This window comes from Atractosteus spatula, chromosome 13 (assembly GCF_055471065.1).
Source record: "Atractosteus spatula isolate fAtrSpa1 chromosome 13, fAtrSpa1.hap1, whole genome shotgun sequence".
NCBI classification, from domain to species: domain Eukaryota; kingdom Metazoa; phylum Chordata; class Actinopteri; order Semionotiformes; family Lepisosteidae; genus Atractosteus; species Atractosteus spatula.
The window spans coordinates 191,152-209,889 of NC_142718.1; the positions used below are offsets into that span (position 1 = coordinate 191,152).

Below are 18,738 nucleotides of genomic sequence, written 5' to 3' on the forward strand. Positions count from 1 at the left end.
CATTCAGAGCTTTGTATTACTAAATAGATGTCGTATTGTCTGTCCCGGTACAAAAATGACAGCACGAGGAACACAGTGCGCTCATTCATGTGCATTCAAGCTAAACTGGGCAAGACCTCGAAGCTTTGTCCTGTTAAATATTCTGTGTACAGAACTCCCCGCAGGTGATCGCATATTCATCAGTCGAAATGGGGAGAAGGAATAAAAGCATCAAAACTTCATACCTAGAATACAGACAGCATGCATCTGAGGCAGCCTAATGACATTTTGTTTTTACATAAGATATTATGAGTTTTAAAGCTACAAAAAAATACAATTTTACAAACACATGAATATTTTATTCTCCAAGGCAACTTCTCTCCACTTTGATAGGCTAGAACATGAAAGGTCACCATTCCGTGAGGAAGAAGGGCTTAATAAGGGCCCTCTGTGACACACAGACACGGACCCTGGCCATTGACACTGACCCATCATAACACACCGTGTGTGAGAGCAGCGCAGCCTGCCCTAGTCCTCCACAGGTGTGTTTATTCCCTGCTCCAGGGGTTCTCGAGTGGAGGGCACACCCCTAAGGGAGCATACATAGATCCACAGGGGTGCAAGAACTTCTAATATACAGTGCAGCTAATTCAAAGTACCTGCTGAATTTGTCGACTAAAAGGAAATGTTTTTACTGGAGTTTCTAAGTAGTGTAAGAGGACCAGAGGAAGGGTCATCCAGGACAGGTATTTTAGGAACGATCTGCTCACTATACTTGACTTAGACCTGACCAAGATGGCCGCTAAGAGAAACCAGCTGACCCGCAGATGGAAAGGGCTCAGGCTGAAAGACAACGAGACGCAGGTGGGTCTCATCAGGAAACAAAATATACATGCCCTGGAAACAGTGAACCGGCGTGGAATGCGTGTCGGAGAAGATAGGGGTGTTTGGTTGGAGTGAATAAAGATTTAAGGACAACGGATGTTCGGAATAAATAAAGGATAACGGTATACGGCTTGTGATTTGGACTCGACGCGGATTTGTTGGATCTTACGAACTTTTGGAACACGGACTGAACAAGGAAGAGGAAACGGATTGCGGACTGGTTTGGAAGACGGACGAACGAGAGAAAAGGAGGAAACCTCACGAAAATAAAAGAAGAGTGTGTGGTGTGAGTACTTTCGTTCTTATTACATTTATCTATTCCCCCGGAGACGCCACAGTAGAAACGGAAGACTCGCCTTCTAATCAAACTTTTTTTAATCACTGACTCGATTTGCTACTAACCAGCAAATTCTTCAAAACCAAGTTTTAGGTAGCAAAGTCTCACACACAAAGTGTGATCTAATCACAGTAATTTAATAATAAAAAGCATTGATTCGCCTCTCGTCAGCCTCCATGATGAATTCCAGAGATGGCTTCCTGGCGTAATGACAGAAAATCCTGGAAACTCGTGAGAAATCCCTTCATCTGTGAAGTCCAGTCATTGCAAGAGAACATCCTAGAAGAGCTTTTGGAACTAAAATTCAACACGACTAACTGCCCGAGACATCTTCCGTCAGCTAACCCTGGAGAAGTTGTGGTTGCAGCACTTTCCTGTCTACCCAAGCGAGCAAGCTCTGCACATCCTTGTCCGTTTTCACCCAGCTTTCTGTGCATGGCTGGGTTTCTGCACTTCTGAAGAACAGAAATAAGCACTGCAACAGATGATTGATGTCCACGATATTCGAACGGGATGTTTGTTGTGCTCTTTCTTCCACACAGCCGAGAATCTCATAACTAGCGGCAAATATGCAGCTTCAGAGCTCAAATTGACAATGCTTGAGGTGAACTCTTCAATTAAATAAACTGAAGTTCACACTGAATTTGGATCACACTACCTTCAGTCTGTTTCACTATTTTTCAAAGTCAAAATTGGACAGGACAGGTGAGCTCTGATGTTCTTGTTCAGCTTGAGTGTAACTTGTAGAAAACTACAGACAAATGAAAAAGACACTGAAAATGGACTGTTTAGACCTGAAGAGGCTGATGCTCAGTGTGTTTTTTGCAGTAACTGATTGTACACTTTGCTAATCAGCCACCTTCTCGTGAGGCTCGTTAACACGTCTTGGCTGCACCTGGGGGCAGGCTGACTCCACCACCTGCCCACCTTCGAGGCCAGTTGAGTCCCAGAATTGTGGAATTTTAACCCCAAAACCATTTCTCAAGATCAGGGACAGTCTGGTACTCCCTGTGTCTTTTAACGTAATCGCAGGTCCGACAGGCATGTTCGAACCAGAAGTAGGGCTTCTTCACAGTGAAGTGCTCATGCCAGGAGAAGTACTGCAGGTACTTCTCCTCACTCTTGTCTAGCACCTGTAGATAGTCAGCCAGCTCTTTTGCTGAAGGGAAATCGTCCACATGAATAAAGGCACCTGCAGGGACGTAGCTCTCGTAGTTTCCTCTGGAGGGTCCCAGGACAATCGGAACTGAGCCCACTGACAGAGGATTGTACAGCTTTTCTGTGATGTAGTCTTCGTGAACTGAGTTTTCAAAGGAGAGGTAAAACTTACAGCTGGCTATAGTGGGCAGAAGGTTCTCTTTGCTGATGTATTTCCCAAATGCCCGACCGTAGGTGTGGATTTCAATGTGTTGGTGTAGTTCGTTATAGTACTTTACTCTGGTGTATTTAGTTCTCCAGTTGCTAACGATCCAGCAGACCAGCTTGTCCTTCTTTGGCAGTTCAAATTTCAGAGGTTCCCTGCTGGAAACAAGGGAGCCATAAGGCACCATGATGTCGGAGTCCCGTCGGTAATTTAAGGTCACATTGAGCAATTTTGAGAGACCGGGTTTTTTGGGAGAGTTAGTTGGTGACTCCAAGTTCATCCAGACCCACTTCTGGAAGGGGGGCCTGTGTGCAGGAGGCAGGTTGGACAGATTCTCTCTGATGTCTCTGTGGTGGAGAAGAACTGCATCCGCAATGTTGTAGAGGTTCCTGTCCGCTGTTAATCGGCATCCCTCGATGTGGAAGTAAGAGCTACAAGAACCTAAGGGAAAATGTCGGCTGAATGGCCAGAGCCAGACTAGAACCACAGTGACATTTGCGTCTGTGTCAGAAGAGACGAGGGTTTTCTCTAAGGGTGATGAGGCAGTGTGATGAGAGAACCAGCTACGAGACGGTTTTATATACAGGAGTATAAAAATTACAACACAGCCCAGGAAGAGGGTGCTGATCAAAATGGTGCGTACACCTCCGAGAGCAGAGACGGATGACATGGTCTGTCCTGTTGAAGAAGGAAGAAAGAGACTAAATGAGGACAGTACGTGTGTCTTTGGAGATTCCTGGCCCTGTGGCCTATACTGAGCTAAACTATCCTGCTACATTGTGGGCAGTAACGGTCGTTCTGAAACTGTCACTGCAAGTAAATTAATTCTAATGCGCTTGGAAAAACCCATCAAGATTTACAACAAGGTGAAAAGATCTGAATCCTGAAGAATCAGATGTCCATTTTTAACAGTTCTGACTGAAATATGTGTCTCAACATTTTAAACTTGAAAAGCTTTCTCATGTAATCATTCTCCTTTATTTTCAGATATTAAAAGACATCTGAGCAATCTGTTGTGCCTCAGGGATATTGCGTAATGAAACCTGCCAGGTTGGGGGTCCACTGGGGAAACTGGTTTCACACAGGAGGGAATATGAGAATGTACTGCCTCACCTCAGCGCCGAGCAGACCTGCAGCAGGGGTGGGACGTGATGGTTTCTGCCTCCTTGCGGATCAGACGGCTCAGTGGCTCCCGAGAGAGAGATTCTGCAGAGCTGGGCCCCTGTGCTGGTCCACACAGAAGCACACTGCGTCTGTCCCCAGGACTGTCCCGGCCCAGGCTGGACACACGGGGCCCTACACAGGGCTCAGCCAGGAGCTGTGTGAAGTCTGGGAGGAGGAGAGATCGGTGGAGGTCTTTAGGAAATTGTGAGAAACTCTGGTATCATTGCAGGGGTTCTCAATATTGGTCCAGAAGGACTCCTGTCTGCTGGTTCTAGTTCCAGCTGGGCCGCTGGGTCCTTAATCACTGGTGCTAATTGATGCATGTAATTGGGCCACTGGCTTTTTACTATCCGCTTCATTCAGTCCTTGCTCTCAAAGACACCTGATTTGTAACGATGTCAGCATATAGCACTTTATACAGGTTGTCCTCAACTTGCACATGAAGTTACTCCTTTGTTTGTGACTGACGAGCTCTTGATAAGCAGGTGGGATGAAGAGCCCAGAGACTGCCGCAGGGGCAGAAATCCACACATGAACTGGGAAGTTGAAAACCGTTTGCGTGTCTCCAACAGCCTGATGGGAGCGAGACTCAGGAGACGGGGCGGCACCACTAAGTACGGAATTGCAGGTGGGAGCCCAGCATTTCATTCTGTCCTCTGTGAGGATGGACTTCATTCCTGCACTCGCATCTGAAGCAGAGTAGCCCATGTCTGCTTTCTGTTGTTCTTAATGTCTCCATTATGAAAAGTGTGCCTGTGGAGCCCCCTAGAGGTCATGGTTGTCCACACACCTGTTGCACATATGAAAACACAGGGTCTGGCTTCCTCTAAGACAGTGGTTCTCAAACTTTTTGGACCAAGTACCACTCCTAATCCAACCAAAGCATCCAAGTACCACCTACAAGTCATCATCTCATAGGAACCCCAGAAATTCTCAATGACCAACATGAGCGCGAGTGCACACACACTCACACATACATATAATAAATATTATAATAATAAACTTCGTAGCGTTTTTAAAGGTGGCCTCTCAAAGTGTTTTACAGAAAAAAAAAATAGTAACAACAACAAATAAAAATTATAAAAAAGCACCATTTCAGTGAGAGGGGTGAGCCTGTTTAGTCGAGCAAAGCAGATGTGAATTAATTTTTCGAGCCTTGATACAATTCAGAACAGAGTCTAACAGATTTTAAATCATCAGGCATTTTCTTGACGGCAAAGGTCTTGCGGTGGATGTTGCAATGCGCCCATTCATTTCTGGAGCAACCTCTCTAATTCGTGCAACTACACCTCTGTGTCGGCTTGTCATTGCTCTAGCACCGTCTGTACAAACTCAAACGCATTTTATCCCGTCGATGCCATTCTCTTCAATAAATTCATTCAGAAGCTGAAATACAGTGCCTTGCGAAAGTATTCGGCCCCCTTGAACTTTTCAACCTTTTGCCACATTTCAGGCTTCAAACATAAAGATATAAATTTTTTATTTTATGTGAAGAATCACCAACAAGTGGGACACAATTGTGAAGTGGAACGAAATCTATTGGATTTTTGAAACTTTTTTAACTAATAAAAAAATGAAAAGTGGGGCGTGCAAAATTATTCGGCCCCCTTGCGTTAATACTTTGTAGAGCCACCTTTTGCTGCGATTACAGCTGCAAGTCGCTTGGGGTATGTCTCTATCAGTTTTGCACATCGAGAGACTGAAATTCTTGCCCATTCTTCCTTGCAAAACAGCTCGAGCTCAGTGAGGTTGGATGGAGAGCGTTTGTGAACAGCAGTTTTCAGCTCTTTCCACAGATTCTCGATTGGATTCAGGTCTGGACTTTGACTTGGCCATTCAAACACCTGGATACGTTTATTTGTGAACCATTCCTTTGTAGATTTTGCTGTATGTTTGGGATCATTGTCTTGTTGGAAGATAAATCTCCGTCCCAGTTTCAGGTCTTTTGCAGACTCCAACAGGTTTTCATCCAGAATGGTCCTGTATTTGGCTGCATCCATCTTCCCCTCAATTTTAACCATCTTCCCTGTCCCTGCTGAAGAAAAGCAGGCCCAAACCATGATGCTGCCACCACCATGTTTGACAGTGGGGATGGTGTGTTGAGGGTGATGAGCTGTGTTGCTTTTACGCCAAACATATCGTTTTGCATTGTGGCCAAAAAGTTCGATTTTGGTTTCATCTGACCAGAGCACCTTCTTCCACATGTTTGGGGTGTCTCCCAGGTGGCTTGTGGCAAACTTTAGACGAGACTTTTTATGGATATCTTTGAGAAATGGCTTTCTTCTTGCCACTCTTCCATAAAGGCCAGATTTGTGCAGTGTAAGACTGATTGTTGTTGTATGGACAGACTCTCCCACCTCAGCTGTAGTTCTCTGCAGTTCATCCAGAGTGATCATGGGCCTCTTGGCTGCATCTCTGATCAGTCTTCTCCTTGTCTGAGCTGAAAGTTTAGAGGGACGGCCAGGTCTTGGTAGATTTGCAGTGTTCTGATACTCCTTCCATTTCAAGATGATCGCTTGCACAGTGCTCCTTGGGATGTTTGAAGCTTGGGAAATCTTTTTGTATCCAAATCCGGCTTTAAACTTCTCCACAACAGTATTACGGACCTGCCTGGTGTGTTCCTTGGTCTTCATGATGCTCTCTGTGCTTTCAACAGAACCTTGAGACTATCACAGAGCAGGTGCATTTATACAGAGACTTGATTACACACAGGTGGATTCTATTTATCGCCATCAGTCATTTAGGACAACATTGGATCATTCAGAGATCCTCGCTGAACTTCTGGAGTGAGTTTGCTGCACTGAAAGTAAAGGGGCCGAATAATTTTGCACGCCCCACTTTTCATTTTTTTATTAGTTAAAAAAGTTTCAAAAATCCAATAGATTTCGTTCCACTTCACAATTGTGTCCCACTTGTTGGTGATTCTTCACATAAAATAAAAAATTTATATCTTTATGTTTGAAGCCTGAAATGTGGCAAAAGGTTGAAAAGTTCAAGGGGGCCGAATACTTTCGCAAGGCACTGTATGTGCTCTCCTGTAGTTCCTGTTGGTAGCGGCTTACAGAACAGAAAGTCCTCACGGGACGTACCCTCAAATTCTTATCTAACATGAATGAGCAAATTGGCCAAATCGACTACAGACTCATCTAATTGCAGTGAAAAACATCTGCTCATCTTAACGCGCTCTATCAGCGTACTTTCGATATAATCCTTCATTTCAATAATTCTATTAATGACTGTGTCTTTCGGGGGGGGGCAGCAGGTCGAGCTGTTCTCCACACCTAATAGTGTGGCTTACCTGCTTTAGCAATCCGCAAGCTTGCATTTTTCTGCGTTTCCGTTTTTATTTCCGTATTTAAGTTTTTATTTCATGCGCATGGGAGCGAAACACAGAGACGCTCGGTGTATTTTTCTTAAATTAACTTAGAACAGTTCTTAAATATTTTTCTGTTATCTATCACGCTTTCCTGTGCTCACAAGCTTACCAGCGTTCGTGGCACGTATTTCTATGCTTTCCTGTGTTTACAACGTTGGCATCGTTCCAAAATCACGCACATTCTCCTACCTCCCTATTTGCTGGAGATACAGTAGCTTTTTTTAAATACCATTGGTCACTTGCATCCGTAGCACGCATTCCTATAGAGTGGTATAGAATTACAGAGTATCTCTTGTGTCCACTGAAGTATTGGCGCACACTGCATCGTAGTACGTAGGCTGCGTATTCGACACGTATTAAAATACAAAATATGAAAACCCGTCCCGATTTTTCAGCGCACACGACACAGTTCCAGGGTCATTTGGCGTACCACCTGGCGGCACTCCGCGTACCACTGCAGGTACGCGTACCACAGTTTGAGAACCACTGCTCTAAGACAACCAATTTTGTAGACTGTAAATAGCTACACTTGACCTTCAGAACTGCACAAGTTGTCATTTTAAACACATTCATTGCTTTGTGGTGCTTTTACCTCAATTTAATGTAAACAGAATATTTGGACTGATTTGTAATGTGGGATATTTTTTTACTAAATCCTCTTTGTTTAAATACACGGGGCAGAGCTGGGTAATTAATTATTAAATACTTGAGTTTTTTCCTGACCAGCCTGCAGCACGGACACAGGCCCAAGTGGGCGTGCTGTAGGTGCCGTCATTTGAGAGGGGCTCTCATTTGGAAATGTCAGGAATGTGACGAATTCAGCAAGTGGCAGTGAAGCCGCGATTGTCAGACTACAGTCATGGAAATCCTGGCGTCTTCTGGCTCTTGTTAAAACTCGAGAAGTCAATTCGACTGTTGACCTCATTGTTTGCTCATTTAGACGTGTGTGGATGTGTCTAAGGTCTTTTTCAGCTGATTTCATAGTACCTGTGAATGACTCTGGAGCCTGGAAGGATCAGAATTAAGCTGTTAATGAGACAGCAGTGATGTGTCGGGGTGGGCTTGGAGTGGCACTCCTGTGTTGGGCAACTGGTGAGTTAAGGCGAGAGCAGGCGTGGGCGGCGCTGTGGGCCACATGGTTTTCCTCCACTTGCATATTTTCGGGACCAGTTTCCACACGTAGAGCTGCAGCTCGCTTGTGCACACAACATGGTAGGACATGCAGCTGGAAGCTTCACAGTCCACAGCATTGAGCTCCAGAGAGAGAGTTTATGATGGAGCCTCTGTAGATCCTGTTCCTGTGAACTTACTGAGCTGAGCTTTACCCAAAGTGACTTACGTTCATACACCTGGACACTTCAAAAGAGCACTCTTGAGTGTGGCCCCTAGTGTATCCTATTGTCGTACTGTCATGTGTTAAATAGTGTTCAGGTAGGTGTGCGTGACTCGGGGGAGTGAATCTCTCTCAGATCCTGGAATGTGCAGGTGACTTGCAGGTGGGGGTTGATGAGCAGAGTGCTCTGTGTCACTCTTTGACTCGGTCTACTTGCTAACACAACTATCCGTTTGAATTCTGTCACCTGACAGCGTCTGCTTTTGTAACCTCTGTGGGCATAAGTTACAGGTTGTCAGACGTCTTCAGACTCTCGTAGAAGTACTGAAACTAAGCCCAACTGCAAAGCGTCTGGTTCTGGAATGACTCTTTTCAAACCTCTGGCAGCTCTGTTCCTGAGAGTGGATCCTTGTCCACCTCTCTTCACACAACCATCACAGTGAGTCTGAGCTCTGGGCAATAAAATTACTGAAGTAGTCAGTCATCTCCAGGAACCTCTGGACTTCATCTGGGCTAGATTCCCTGAAGCAGACGTTCTGTGGGTCTGGTTTAGGTCAGTCCTATTCTTACCAGGTTCAGGACTTGCTGTGTTTGGGATCATGCTCTTCTGTCATTCCCTAAAGGAATCCACACCTGGAATGTGCTTGAAGATAAACAGATCTCTTTGTGGTAGGCTTCTGGAGCCGATAATACTCTGCATCGAAGTCGAACAAAATGGTATCTTCTGGGGTTAAATGTACAGATTTGTTAGCTGTTCTCATCCAATTTCATTTACTAGAATCCAGATGAACTGCTGGGACCCAGAAAACTTCCTCCCAGAGCGCATATGAGAAAACAGAAGCTTTCATTTTTTTAATCTTTATTATCTAGCCTCATGCAGTCACAGTGATATTATATCTCTTTAGTTTAAAACAATTTGTAAAAAACAATCCTCAAAGTTCTTATAAACAAGTTTCAGAATAGAAATATATTCCTGTAAGTCTCCCCTTGTGTCGCTCTGTTTAGCTCACACTTACAATAAACTTTCTTTACATGTTTTGAGCCAGGCATGGATCTCGATCCCGAGCCTAGATCTCCACAGTGCATGACAGCAGACTCACGCCACCTTGCGATTTCACCTGCCTGTTCGACTCTGACCACTTAGATATGCAAAATGGCATGGAGTCTGTCTGAGGCGCAATCTGACAACACCAAGCAGAGGCTGAGCACAGAAAGCACAGAACATATAGGATAAAATTGCTTTTAAAGATGCTATGTAAGTCATAAATGACAATGTTAACATACCAATGAAATGATATTGTATTATCATACTCACCATGACCCCAGCACTGTTTGTAGGAGTGCTTGCTCTCCTGTGAACCACTTTCCCAAGGAGGTTAGTCTACTTTAATCCGACACCAGGAACTTTGTGCTCAAATAGCTGCTCTTAAACGTGTGTCCCTGGTCCTGCCCCTCTGTCTGCAAACAGGACAGACGGGACAAACAGGACAGACGGGGTTCCCCGCAGGAGGGGACCTCAGGGTCACACGGTTCCAGCAGACCCTGACTTGTCTCCCAGAAAGTAACATGATCCGGTCACACACCACGATGACAATACCCCTGTAAATAAGTCAGTAGGGTTCAGCCTGCTGGTGTTGAATACCGCAATAAGACTTCTTAGCATGTTGTACTAGCTTTCAGGTGCCAAGACAGGTTTCCAGGTGCCAGAGATAAGGATGTTGCCCTTCGGTGAGACGGTTGGTGCAGTGTCATAAACAGACTTGTGGGGTTCTGCTGCATTATGGCAGCGATGATGGCAGCCTGGGAGAGTCTGAAATTCTCCGAGACGCCTTTAAAGTGCACGTTAACAAACTGCATTATACAGTATATCTGTCTCTTCCCGTTCAGCGCAGAGGTGGGGACTGCTTCAATTTTCTGTGAACCATTTTCTCTGAAAATCTGGGTTTATTGCCAGGTCTTATTGCATATTTTGTAGGAGGGACCTGGAATTTTCAAAACTACTGTTGGAAACTAGACACGTAAGGTAGCTTAGAGTTCGTAATTTGCTAATACAAAGGTTATGCGACAGTTTGCCCACAATTCCTGGAGCTCTGTACTGAGTACAGAGCTGTAGGAATTTCAAAAAATGTGTAATCAAGGGAGCAGACCTGGTCAAACAGGAACGGTTTCTTCTTTATAACAACTTCAGACAAAAGGTGTGCAGGAGGAAACGGGTCATATTTCAGGCTGGTAGGATCAGGTATGACTGATACACCCATTGTCATTATCAGCAGTATTTGTTATCCAGATCACAGCAGCTCACCCTCCCAGGACACACCTGTGGAAAGGCACCGGGCAGCGGGAGGAACTGATCTGTGTTTCCTGCCTCACTAAACATGAGAGACTTCTCTGAGGTGCTGTGAAGCGCTTGGCTTTACATGTGTGAAGTCACGTGAGAGAAGACAAGTTTCTGACTTGGCCTAAAATTTGTACTGAGTATTCTTCCACATCGAAGAGATGCAGAACTGGTAACAACGCGCACAGGGCCTCAACCTCAAAGTCACGAGCAGCACAGTGCTCAAAACAGGCAGAAACTAGTCTGTAAAATTAATTTAAAGCTGGCATCACTAACTGAAAGTATTTAATTTTGACTCACTGTACAGCTCAACAATGTAATAGTGGCACATGTTCTACAAGCCCTCTGGAAATTGTGCGGAAACAGATTGTGGAACATTTTTGTGACCTGATTTCTCTCTCTCGAAGAAGAATAAGTCTTGTCATGAAGATTTGGGTTGCTGTCAGGATGTTCAAGATCCAGCTGTGATTCTGCACAACATCTGTATTGCTCCCCTCACATCAGCAGGGGGATCTCTGGCACTGATTTCGATTTTGATACAGACTACTGTTTTCCTTAATATAGCACCCTGATTTACATTAAAATATCATCTTCCAGGTTTTTGCCTCTGGCTGCAGATATTTTATTCTCTTACAAGATGTAGGATGATACAACTCTTAAATTCTGTGAAATTTGAAGTTTTGAATTTCCTTTTGTTGTTTGCTAATCTTCATGTTTTCTTGTCATCTGCACATTTGACTAGTTTACTCACTATGTCAGAATGTAGATCATTTTTCAACTGGACAGCGCAGTCCCTGTGGCACTCCACTAATTACACACACTGTGTACTCAATGCAGTATCTTTTTATAATGAACTTTATTAAAAGCTTTCTGACAATCAAAATATATCCAGTCCTCCTTTGCAATTGGCAATTGATTTCAGGAAGAACCCCCCACCCCTCACTTTAACCTGCATCAGGGGAGAAGCAGTGGAGAGAAATATTAGTGTTGAGGGACCCTTCTAGAGCACAAGTTAAATTTTGAGACAAATGTGAATTCTATTTTCAAAAAAGAGCAAGAGCATTTATTTTTCTTAAGGAAGCTTAAATTGCTTAGGGTTGATAGTTTGTTGTTGAACATGTTGTATCAGTCAGGTGGGCTCTGGGAAGGTGGGTCATAGACAGGAGTCACAAGAATGAGCCTGATGCACACAGATTTGCTGACATCATATTAAGATGGGTTGGTGGATTCATCTTTAAAACCACAACGTTAAGCTCAGTGGGAAATGTACACAATAGTGAAAGAAAAGCTTTTGTCTCCTGCCTTAAGCACAGGCTCTCCAGATGTTCTTGTTCAATATTCACCTTTAGTGTCATTCCTCTAAAGCTCGAGATCTATTCCTCTGTGTGACTGATTGTACACCGTGCTAATCAGGCTCTATAACAAAACAGAGAAACTGAAACTCTCACGAGACAGAAGAGCTGTGATCTCAATGTAGAATTTTAACCCCAAAACCATTTCTCAAAATTGGGAACAGTCTGGTACTCCCTGTGTCTTTTAACATAACCACAGGTCCGACAGGCATGTTCTAACCAGAAGGAACACAGCTTCACAGTGAAGTGCTCATGCCAGGAGAAGTACTGCAGGTACTTCTCCTCACTCTTGTCTAGCACCTGTAGATAGTCAGCCAGCTCTTTTGCTGAAGGGAAATCGTCCACGTGAATAAAGGCACCTGCAGGGACGTAGCTCTCGTAGTTTCCTCTGGAGGGTCCCAGGACAATCGGAACTGAGCCCACTGACAGAGGATTGTACAGCTTTTCTGTGATGTAGTCTTGGTAGACTGAGTTTTCAAAGGAGAGGTAAAACTTACAGCTGGCTATAGTGGGCAGAAGGTTCTCACCGCTGATGTATTTCCCAAATGCCCGACCGTAGGTGTGGATTTCAATGTGTTTGCGCAGCTCATTGTAGTACTGTGACCTGGCGTGACCAGGACTCCAGTTGCTAACGATCCAGCAGACCAGCTTGTCCTTCTTTGGCAGTTCAAATTTCAGAGGTTCCCTGCTGGAAACAAGGGAGCCATAAGGCACCATGATGTCAGAGTCCCGTCGGTAATTTAAGGTCACATTGAGCAATTTTGCGAGACCAGGTTTTTTGGGAGAGTGAGCCGGTGACTCCAAGTTCATCCAGACCCACTTCTGGAAGGGGGGCCTGTGTGCAGGAGGCAGGTTGGACAGATCCGCTCTGATGTCTCTGTGGTGGAGAAGAACTGCATCTGCAATGTTGTAGAGGTTCCTGTCAGCTGTTAATTGGCATCCCTCGATGTGGAAAGTGGAGCTACAGGACTCTAAAGAAAAGGGGACTCCAAATGGCCAGAGCCAGATGAGGACAACAGTGTCATTTGCGTCTGTGTCAGAAGAGACGAGGGTTTTCTCTAAGGGTGATGAGGCAGTGTGATGAGGTGACCACTTATGAGACGGTTTTATATACAGGAGTATAAAAATTACAACACAGACCAGGAAGAGGGTGCTGATCAAAATGGTGCGTACACCTCCGAGAGCAGAGACGGATGACATGGTCTGTCCTGTTGAAGAAAGAAGAAGGAGACTAAATGAGGACAGTACATGTGTCTTTGGAGATTTTTTGCTATGTGACCTACAGTGTTTTGGAAAAGAATTCAGAGACGCTTTAGAGCATGCAGTCATGGATTGTTCTAGTAATTGATATTAACTACATAATCCTCTCTACACATTCAGAGCAAAAAAAGTAGGAAGTAAATAGATAATGTGAAAGAAAAATAGGAAGTCATGATCGTGTAAGTATTCAAACCCTTACTGTGCCAAACCTAAATTAATTTAGATGTGCAATATTAACTTCACAATTCACACAACAGGTTGGGTGGCCTGTGTGTGCTATAATAGTGATTCACATAATTTAATAAAAAATTAAATGTTTTATTAAATAAACACCTGTCCCTCTAGGTTCCCACAGTCTGATTTAAATGTCGAACACGATTCAACCGTGAACACCAAGCAGCTTTCAAATCAACTCTAGCTAGCAGTTGTATGAAGCCACAGATCAGGAAACGGATATAAAAAATTGCAAAGATCTTTACTCAGTCTACATGATCTCTACTGTCACGCGTGCTGGAGTAGTATTATATTAAAATACTGCTTCTCATCAGACTAGAAGCTTTGGGAGAATAGTCAGGGGCTGACGCCGCACCAGTTGGACGCCAACCAAGTGGTGCGGGGTGGGGGGTGAACTCATCACTATAGCGGCCTAGGCCCGAGCTCTGGGGGGGCTCTAGGGGGTGAAGAAGGAGGCCCAGATCTGGTGCAGACGGATGCTGTGCTCTCACATCCACGGTGTACAGTGGGAATCAGCAACCGCAGGCTCCTGAGGGCACGGTGAAAAAAAGGATTTGGGAGAGACGAAACAACAGACAAAAGCTGGAGTCATAGGTGTTGTGGATTGGATACTCATCCAGAAGCAGAGAGAGAGAATGGAAGTAAGCAGAGAGAGTGAGCAGGTTAGGAAGAGGGTTTCTGGAAGGCTGGACAACATCAGGAGAATTGAAAGAGAAGCACAGACATGCTGCATGGCAGCAGCAGAGCCGCTTGTCTGAAGAGGTGTGAAAGCATCTCCGGTCCTCGCTTTTAAGAGACGAAGGTGATGGTGGTCGAGGTCCCAGCGATGCAGAGCTCAATACACGTCCATCTGCGGTGAAGCAGACTGCAGAGTGCTGAAAAAGATGCGCACAGAACCGTGTAGGAGAGTTTGAAGGCCAAGACTGGAATTTGACCTCCTCCCAAACTTCTGTTAAACAACACCTGAAGTAAAATAATCGAATGGATGGACCGGGAGGTCAACATTGAAACGAGTGATGAGCCCACAGGCAGCTGGGTCCAGTGCACATCTCCCGAGGAACGGGAGGAGAGAAGGAGAAAGAAAAGGGGAGAGCCACCGAGGCCCGTGGCTGGGCTTAGCTCGGGGGCGCGATACAAGGCGGAGAAGTCCCGCAAGAAGGCTGGGCAGGACGCTCGCGCCGGACGCGGGCCGCGTGACAGGAAGGTGTGCCTGTGCCAGTCTGTACGGACAGTCTCCTCCCAGAGCCAGGCCAGCACGCACCATCGGGGCTCCAGCAGTCCCGGGTCCATTCCTCTCGCGACAGCCTGAGGTTGCCCTGGACAGCACAGTTGCGGGCAGAGCTCCCAGGTGGAGCCCTGGAAACAGAATCCCTGGAAGAAGGAGAGCTCCGCTGGGAATGGAAGGTGGCCCCGGAGAGGCGGGAATGCCGGGGAGCGATTGGCCACAGCAGCCCAGGAAGTGCACCCGGCAGCCGGGCGAGCCGGGACAGCAAGGCAGAGACGGCCGCCAGGACCGCTGGGGCTCAGTTCAGCTCCGGCAGCTCAAGGCCCTGGGATCCCTGGGTAAGCGGTGGACATAAGGGCAGCCGGAGGGAGGTCCGGGACTCCCAGGCGAACTGGACTCGCGGAGTGAGGCCACTGAAGAATCGCTCGGAGGGAAGGCGGAGTGGTGTCAAGGCAGCGCTTCTGCGCTGTGAGGGGAAAGGGAGAATGGGATAGCTGGGGTCCTGGTCAGTGACGAAGGACATCTGGCCACAGCGGAGCCCTCGAGAGAGAGTGCTCCGGTGTCCCAGGCAAGCGCGGCCCAGTGGTGCCTCAGGATGGCGGTTGTAACGTCTCCTGTGTCCTTCCTGAGCGCATGTAAGAAAATGGAAACTTTCATTTGTCAGCCTCCATCGTCTAAGCGCCGTGCAGGCAGCTGTTTACCCACTTCCTGTTTTCCAGGCAGATTTCGTAGGATTATACTGTCCTGTTCTTTGCTTCCCCCTGGACGTTCCCTTACTGTGATGTGGTGTGGCAAGTCTTCGACACCACCACTGCACCAAACGTCTCCTTTTTACAGGATGTCACTCACTGTCCTGCGGGCCTTCTGTCGGCAACACACACACACCTGGCACAAGGCTGGACCCTCCTCCGGGATGTGAGCCTGCAGCCGCCCCCAGCAGCAGGCGCACCGCTGTCCTGCTGTGGGTCCCACTACTTCCTTTATCATCAGAATAACAGGTCCCGCAACACAGCTTCCTATCTCTGGAATTCCACTGAAAACAGAGCTGCAGAACCACTGACAGGACAAACACACCCCAGCCAGCAGAACCACAGGTCCACTCATCGGAGAACCACACAGAAACACACAGCGGACCACAGCACAGTCCTGGAACCCTACGCACATCAGGGGAGCCAATGTTTAAAGACTTGAAAGACAGCAAACCAGTACAGCAGGCATTACTGGTCTGCTGTATCCACTTAGCTATATCCTGGATGAACAGCGCTTCTGTGAAGAGCGAATCCGTCTATATTCAGTTTGACGAATTTGAGGCTGCCTTTTGTTTGATATATCAGTCCTCGAGACACTTTGTTAAATGAACACAGCCCTCAAAACAATTAATACATTAGTGTTCCAGGTCTACAGGGACCATAGACGTTTGCAGACGTTTTCTGCAACCTATTGTTTTGTCCACACTATTGCATTGTGCAACACCACACTTTACCCTTTCAGAACAGTAAAGAGTAACGTAGGAATTTTCACGTTTGAAATTCACATATAATATCTGTCAATCAGGCATTGATCTCGAACCCCTGCTTTCAGTTGCTGTGCTCAGATCTCCACACTATATGAAATGTGTGAGAATAAACAGATCAATAAACATCCGACAGCAGACTTTCCTAACGGCGGTGGCATCAGGCACGTTTTCAAGTCAGTTGCCCTCGCTGAGACAGCCCTCATTCAAAATGCATGACAGTCCGTGAGATCACACTAATACACCTGTGACATTAATTCACCTGTGACAACATTAATACACACGTGACAGCAGACTGGCTACACTAGCGTATCTACCTGCGATGGGAGAGGTGTTGATGGAAGAGTATGGTCTTTACCTGTGGTGGCAGCGGTGCTGTCCAAGGACTCGAGCCGGAGAAAGATTCAGCCAGTGTGAGAAACACCTGACTGGCTTAACTCTATACGCCATACACGCCTAAACAAGTTGAGCCTGCTGGGCAGCCACTCACTGGGGTGAAATTCCCGGATTGCCTTAAACGCAGCTTCACTTGTGCAAACCCCACAGGGAGAGCACCACAGCAGATAGTCGCTGTTAATCAGAGCAAGAAGCCAGTGACACTGTATTAACATATGAGCACTGCGACCCCAGCACTATGTGTGAGACTGCTTTCCCAGTGGCTGATGAAGCTCTTGCCTTCTCTGTACTAGTGATCACTTCCTTGCTGTGAGCGCGAGGAACTGAGAAGTACTGCCACAGTAAGGATGCAGTTTAGGGTGGCAGGTATAATATACATTCTGGTCTCCTCCTGGATTTTGCGAACGACTTTATATTCAAAAACGTAGCTTGATCCCAGAATATTCTGCTCAATGCCTCACCTCGAAGAACATCAGGATGAACCGAGAGTCGTCTGACAAGGGAGAAATGTCTCAACGAGCGCTCTCGAGTGGTTGAGGAGAGACTTGGGCTGCTTCTGCCCCTCTTGTGTCCCCAGAACGCAGAAGGGCTGCCCCACTCCCCCGTCCGGCTGCTCGGTCTGAGGACACGACCAGCAGGGCGGTTACCAGCAGGAGGGAGTCCGAGGGGCGAGCTCCTGAAAATGTTGGGGGTTTTGCCAACTCAGACATTTTGTGGTAGAGATATTTTGTTTTCAAAAAACGCGGTCTGCATGTCGACAGGTGAGGTTGCTGAGAATCTGCAGCGTGCTGCTACAAAGGTTCGCCCATAATCCCTGGAGCTCAGTACACCCGCAGAGCTGCAGGACTTTTCAAACAGGAAATCCAGGAGAGCAGACCTGGTCAAACAGGAACGGTTTCTTCTGTAGAAAACGTTTCAGACAACAGGTGTGCAGGCGGAAACGGGTCATATTTCAGGCTGGTAGGATCAGGTATGACTGATACACCCATTGTCATTATCAGCAGTATTTGTTATCCAGATCACAGCAGCTCACCCTCCCAGGACACACCTGTGGAAAGGCACCCGGCAGCGGGAGGAACTGATCTGTGTTTCCTGCCTCACTAAACATGAGAGACTTCTCTGAGGTGCTGTGAAGCGCTTGGCTTTACACGTGTGAAGTCATGTATTGCTCCTCTCACACCAGCAAGAGGATCACTGACACTGAGAGAGCCATAGTTAAAGAAATGTAGAAAACATACCTGTCAGGACCGCCAGCCTGCCCAGACAGCCCCCAGGAGAGCTAGCCAGTGCCAGCAGCGGGGCGATAGTTACGAGCTCCGCCGCACAGGTTAACTCAGCACCAGGCGCCCTACCGTGCGCCGGCTGCAGTATTTAACCCGTTCACACCCGCTTCATGCTGCTCGGTATTGAGTCTGCTCGTTGAGGGCGTTACCTGGCAGTTTCTGTACCTCGTGTTGTTCTGGATTCTGGACTCCCCTTTAGCCTTTCCCCTTTGGACCTCGCCTCTCGTCTCGGATCGTTTGCCACCAGTGTACTTCCTGGATTTCGACCTACACTACCGTACTCCTTTCGACCCCGACCTCACTGCTTGTCTTGGATTGTTTGCTTCAGTCGTACTTCCTGGATTCTGAATCACCCTTGTCCTTTGGACCATGACCTCACCTTTCGCACTGGATGGTCCGCCTGCCTTGTCATCTACCTGCTCCTGCGTCTGCGCAGGATCCACCTACCTCTTCCCTGGGGATTCCTGACAATACCTGCAGTGGTCTGGGGCTTGTGTGGAGATGGCCCTGGATCTGATCCGAAGCAGCGAACCCGGAGCAGAAAGGACGCACTGCGCCAGCAATCATTCAAAGCAACATGCAAATTGGAGGCTGGATTCATCCGCAAAACAGCTGACAGAGTACAAAAAGGAACAAGCTGGATATTCCTGTATAACTATTAATGACACCAGTGATTCTACTGGCACACAACACGGTGTGGGTT

General features: G+C 46.7%; 2 protein-coding genes across 7 annotated transcripts; both read right to left on the minus strand.

The window, feature by feature from the left end:
- Positions 1-1,224: 1,224 nt before the first annotated feature.
- Positions 1,225-13,305, minus strand: LOC148821455 (4-galactosyl-N-acetylglucosaminide 3-alpha-L-fucosyltransferase 9-like). 2 transcript variants are annotated; one of them, XM_088930896.1, is made up of 3 exons: positions 13,265-13,305; positions 3,678-3,893; positions 1,225-3,242 (listed from the first exon to the last, which is right to left on the minus strand). In XM_088930896.1, exon 3 carries the CDS (start codon positions 3,232-3,234, stop codon positions 2,164-2,166), a length of 1,071 nt encoding a protein of 356 aa, XP_088787022.1. In that variant the 5' UTR covers positions 3,235-3,242; positions 3,678-3,893; positions 13,265-13,305; the 3' UTR covers positions 1,225-2,163. The 2 variants fall into 2 exon arrangements, with proteins under 2 accessions (XP_088787022.1, XP_088787021.1); XM_088930895.1 differs by lacking the exon at positions 13,265-13,305 and adding an exon at positions 9,753-9,827.
- On the minus strand, positions 9,283-18,418 carry LOC148821456 (4-galactosyl-N-acetylglucosaminide 3-alpha-L-fucosyltransferase 9-like). 5 transcript variants are annotated; one of them, XM_088930892.1, is made up of 2 exons: positions 16,715-16,789; positions 9,283-13,332 (listed from the first exon to the last, which is right to left on the minus strand). In XM_088930892.1, the coding sequence occupies exon 2, from the start codon at positions 13,322-13,324 to the stop codon at positions 12,254-12,256; it is 1,071 nt and encodes a 356-aa protein (XP_088787018.1). In that variant the 5' UTR covers positions 13,325-13,332; positions 16,715-16,789; the 3' UTR covers positions 9,283-12,253. The 5 variants fall into 5 exon arrangements, with proteins under 5 accessions (XP_088787018.1, XP_088787017.1, XP_088787016.1 ...); XM_088930891.1 differs by lacking the exon at positions 16,715-16,789 and adding an exon at positions 18,201-18,418 and having other exon boundaries at positions 11,610-13,332; XM_088930890.1 differs by lacking the exon at positions 16,715-16,789 and adding an exon at positions 18,185-18,418 and having other exon boundaries at positions 11,610-13,332.
- Positions 18,419-18,738: the final 320 nt, after the last annotated feature.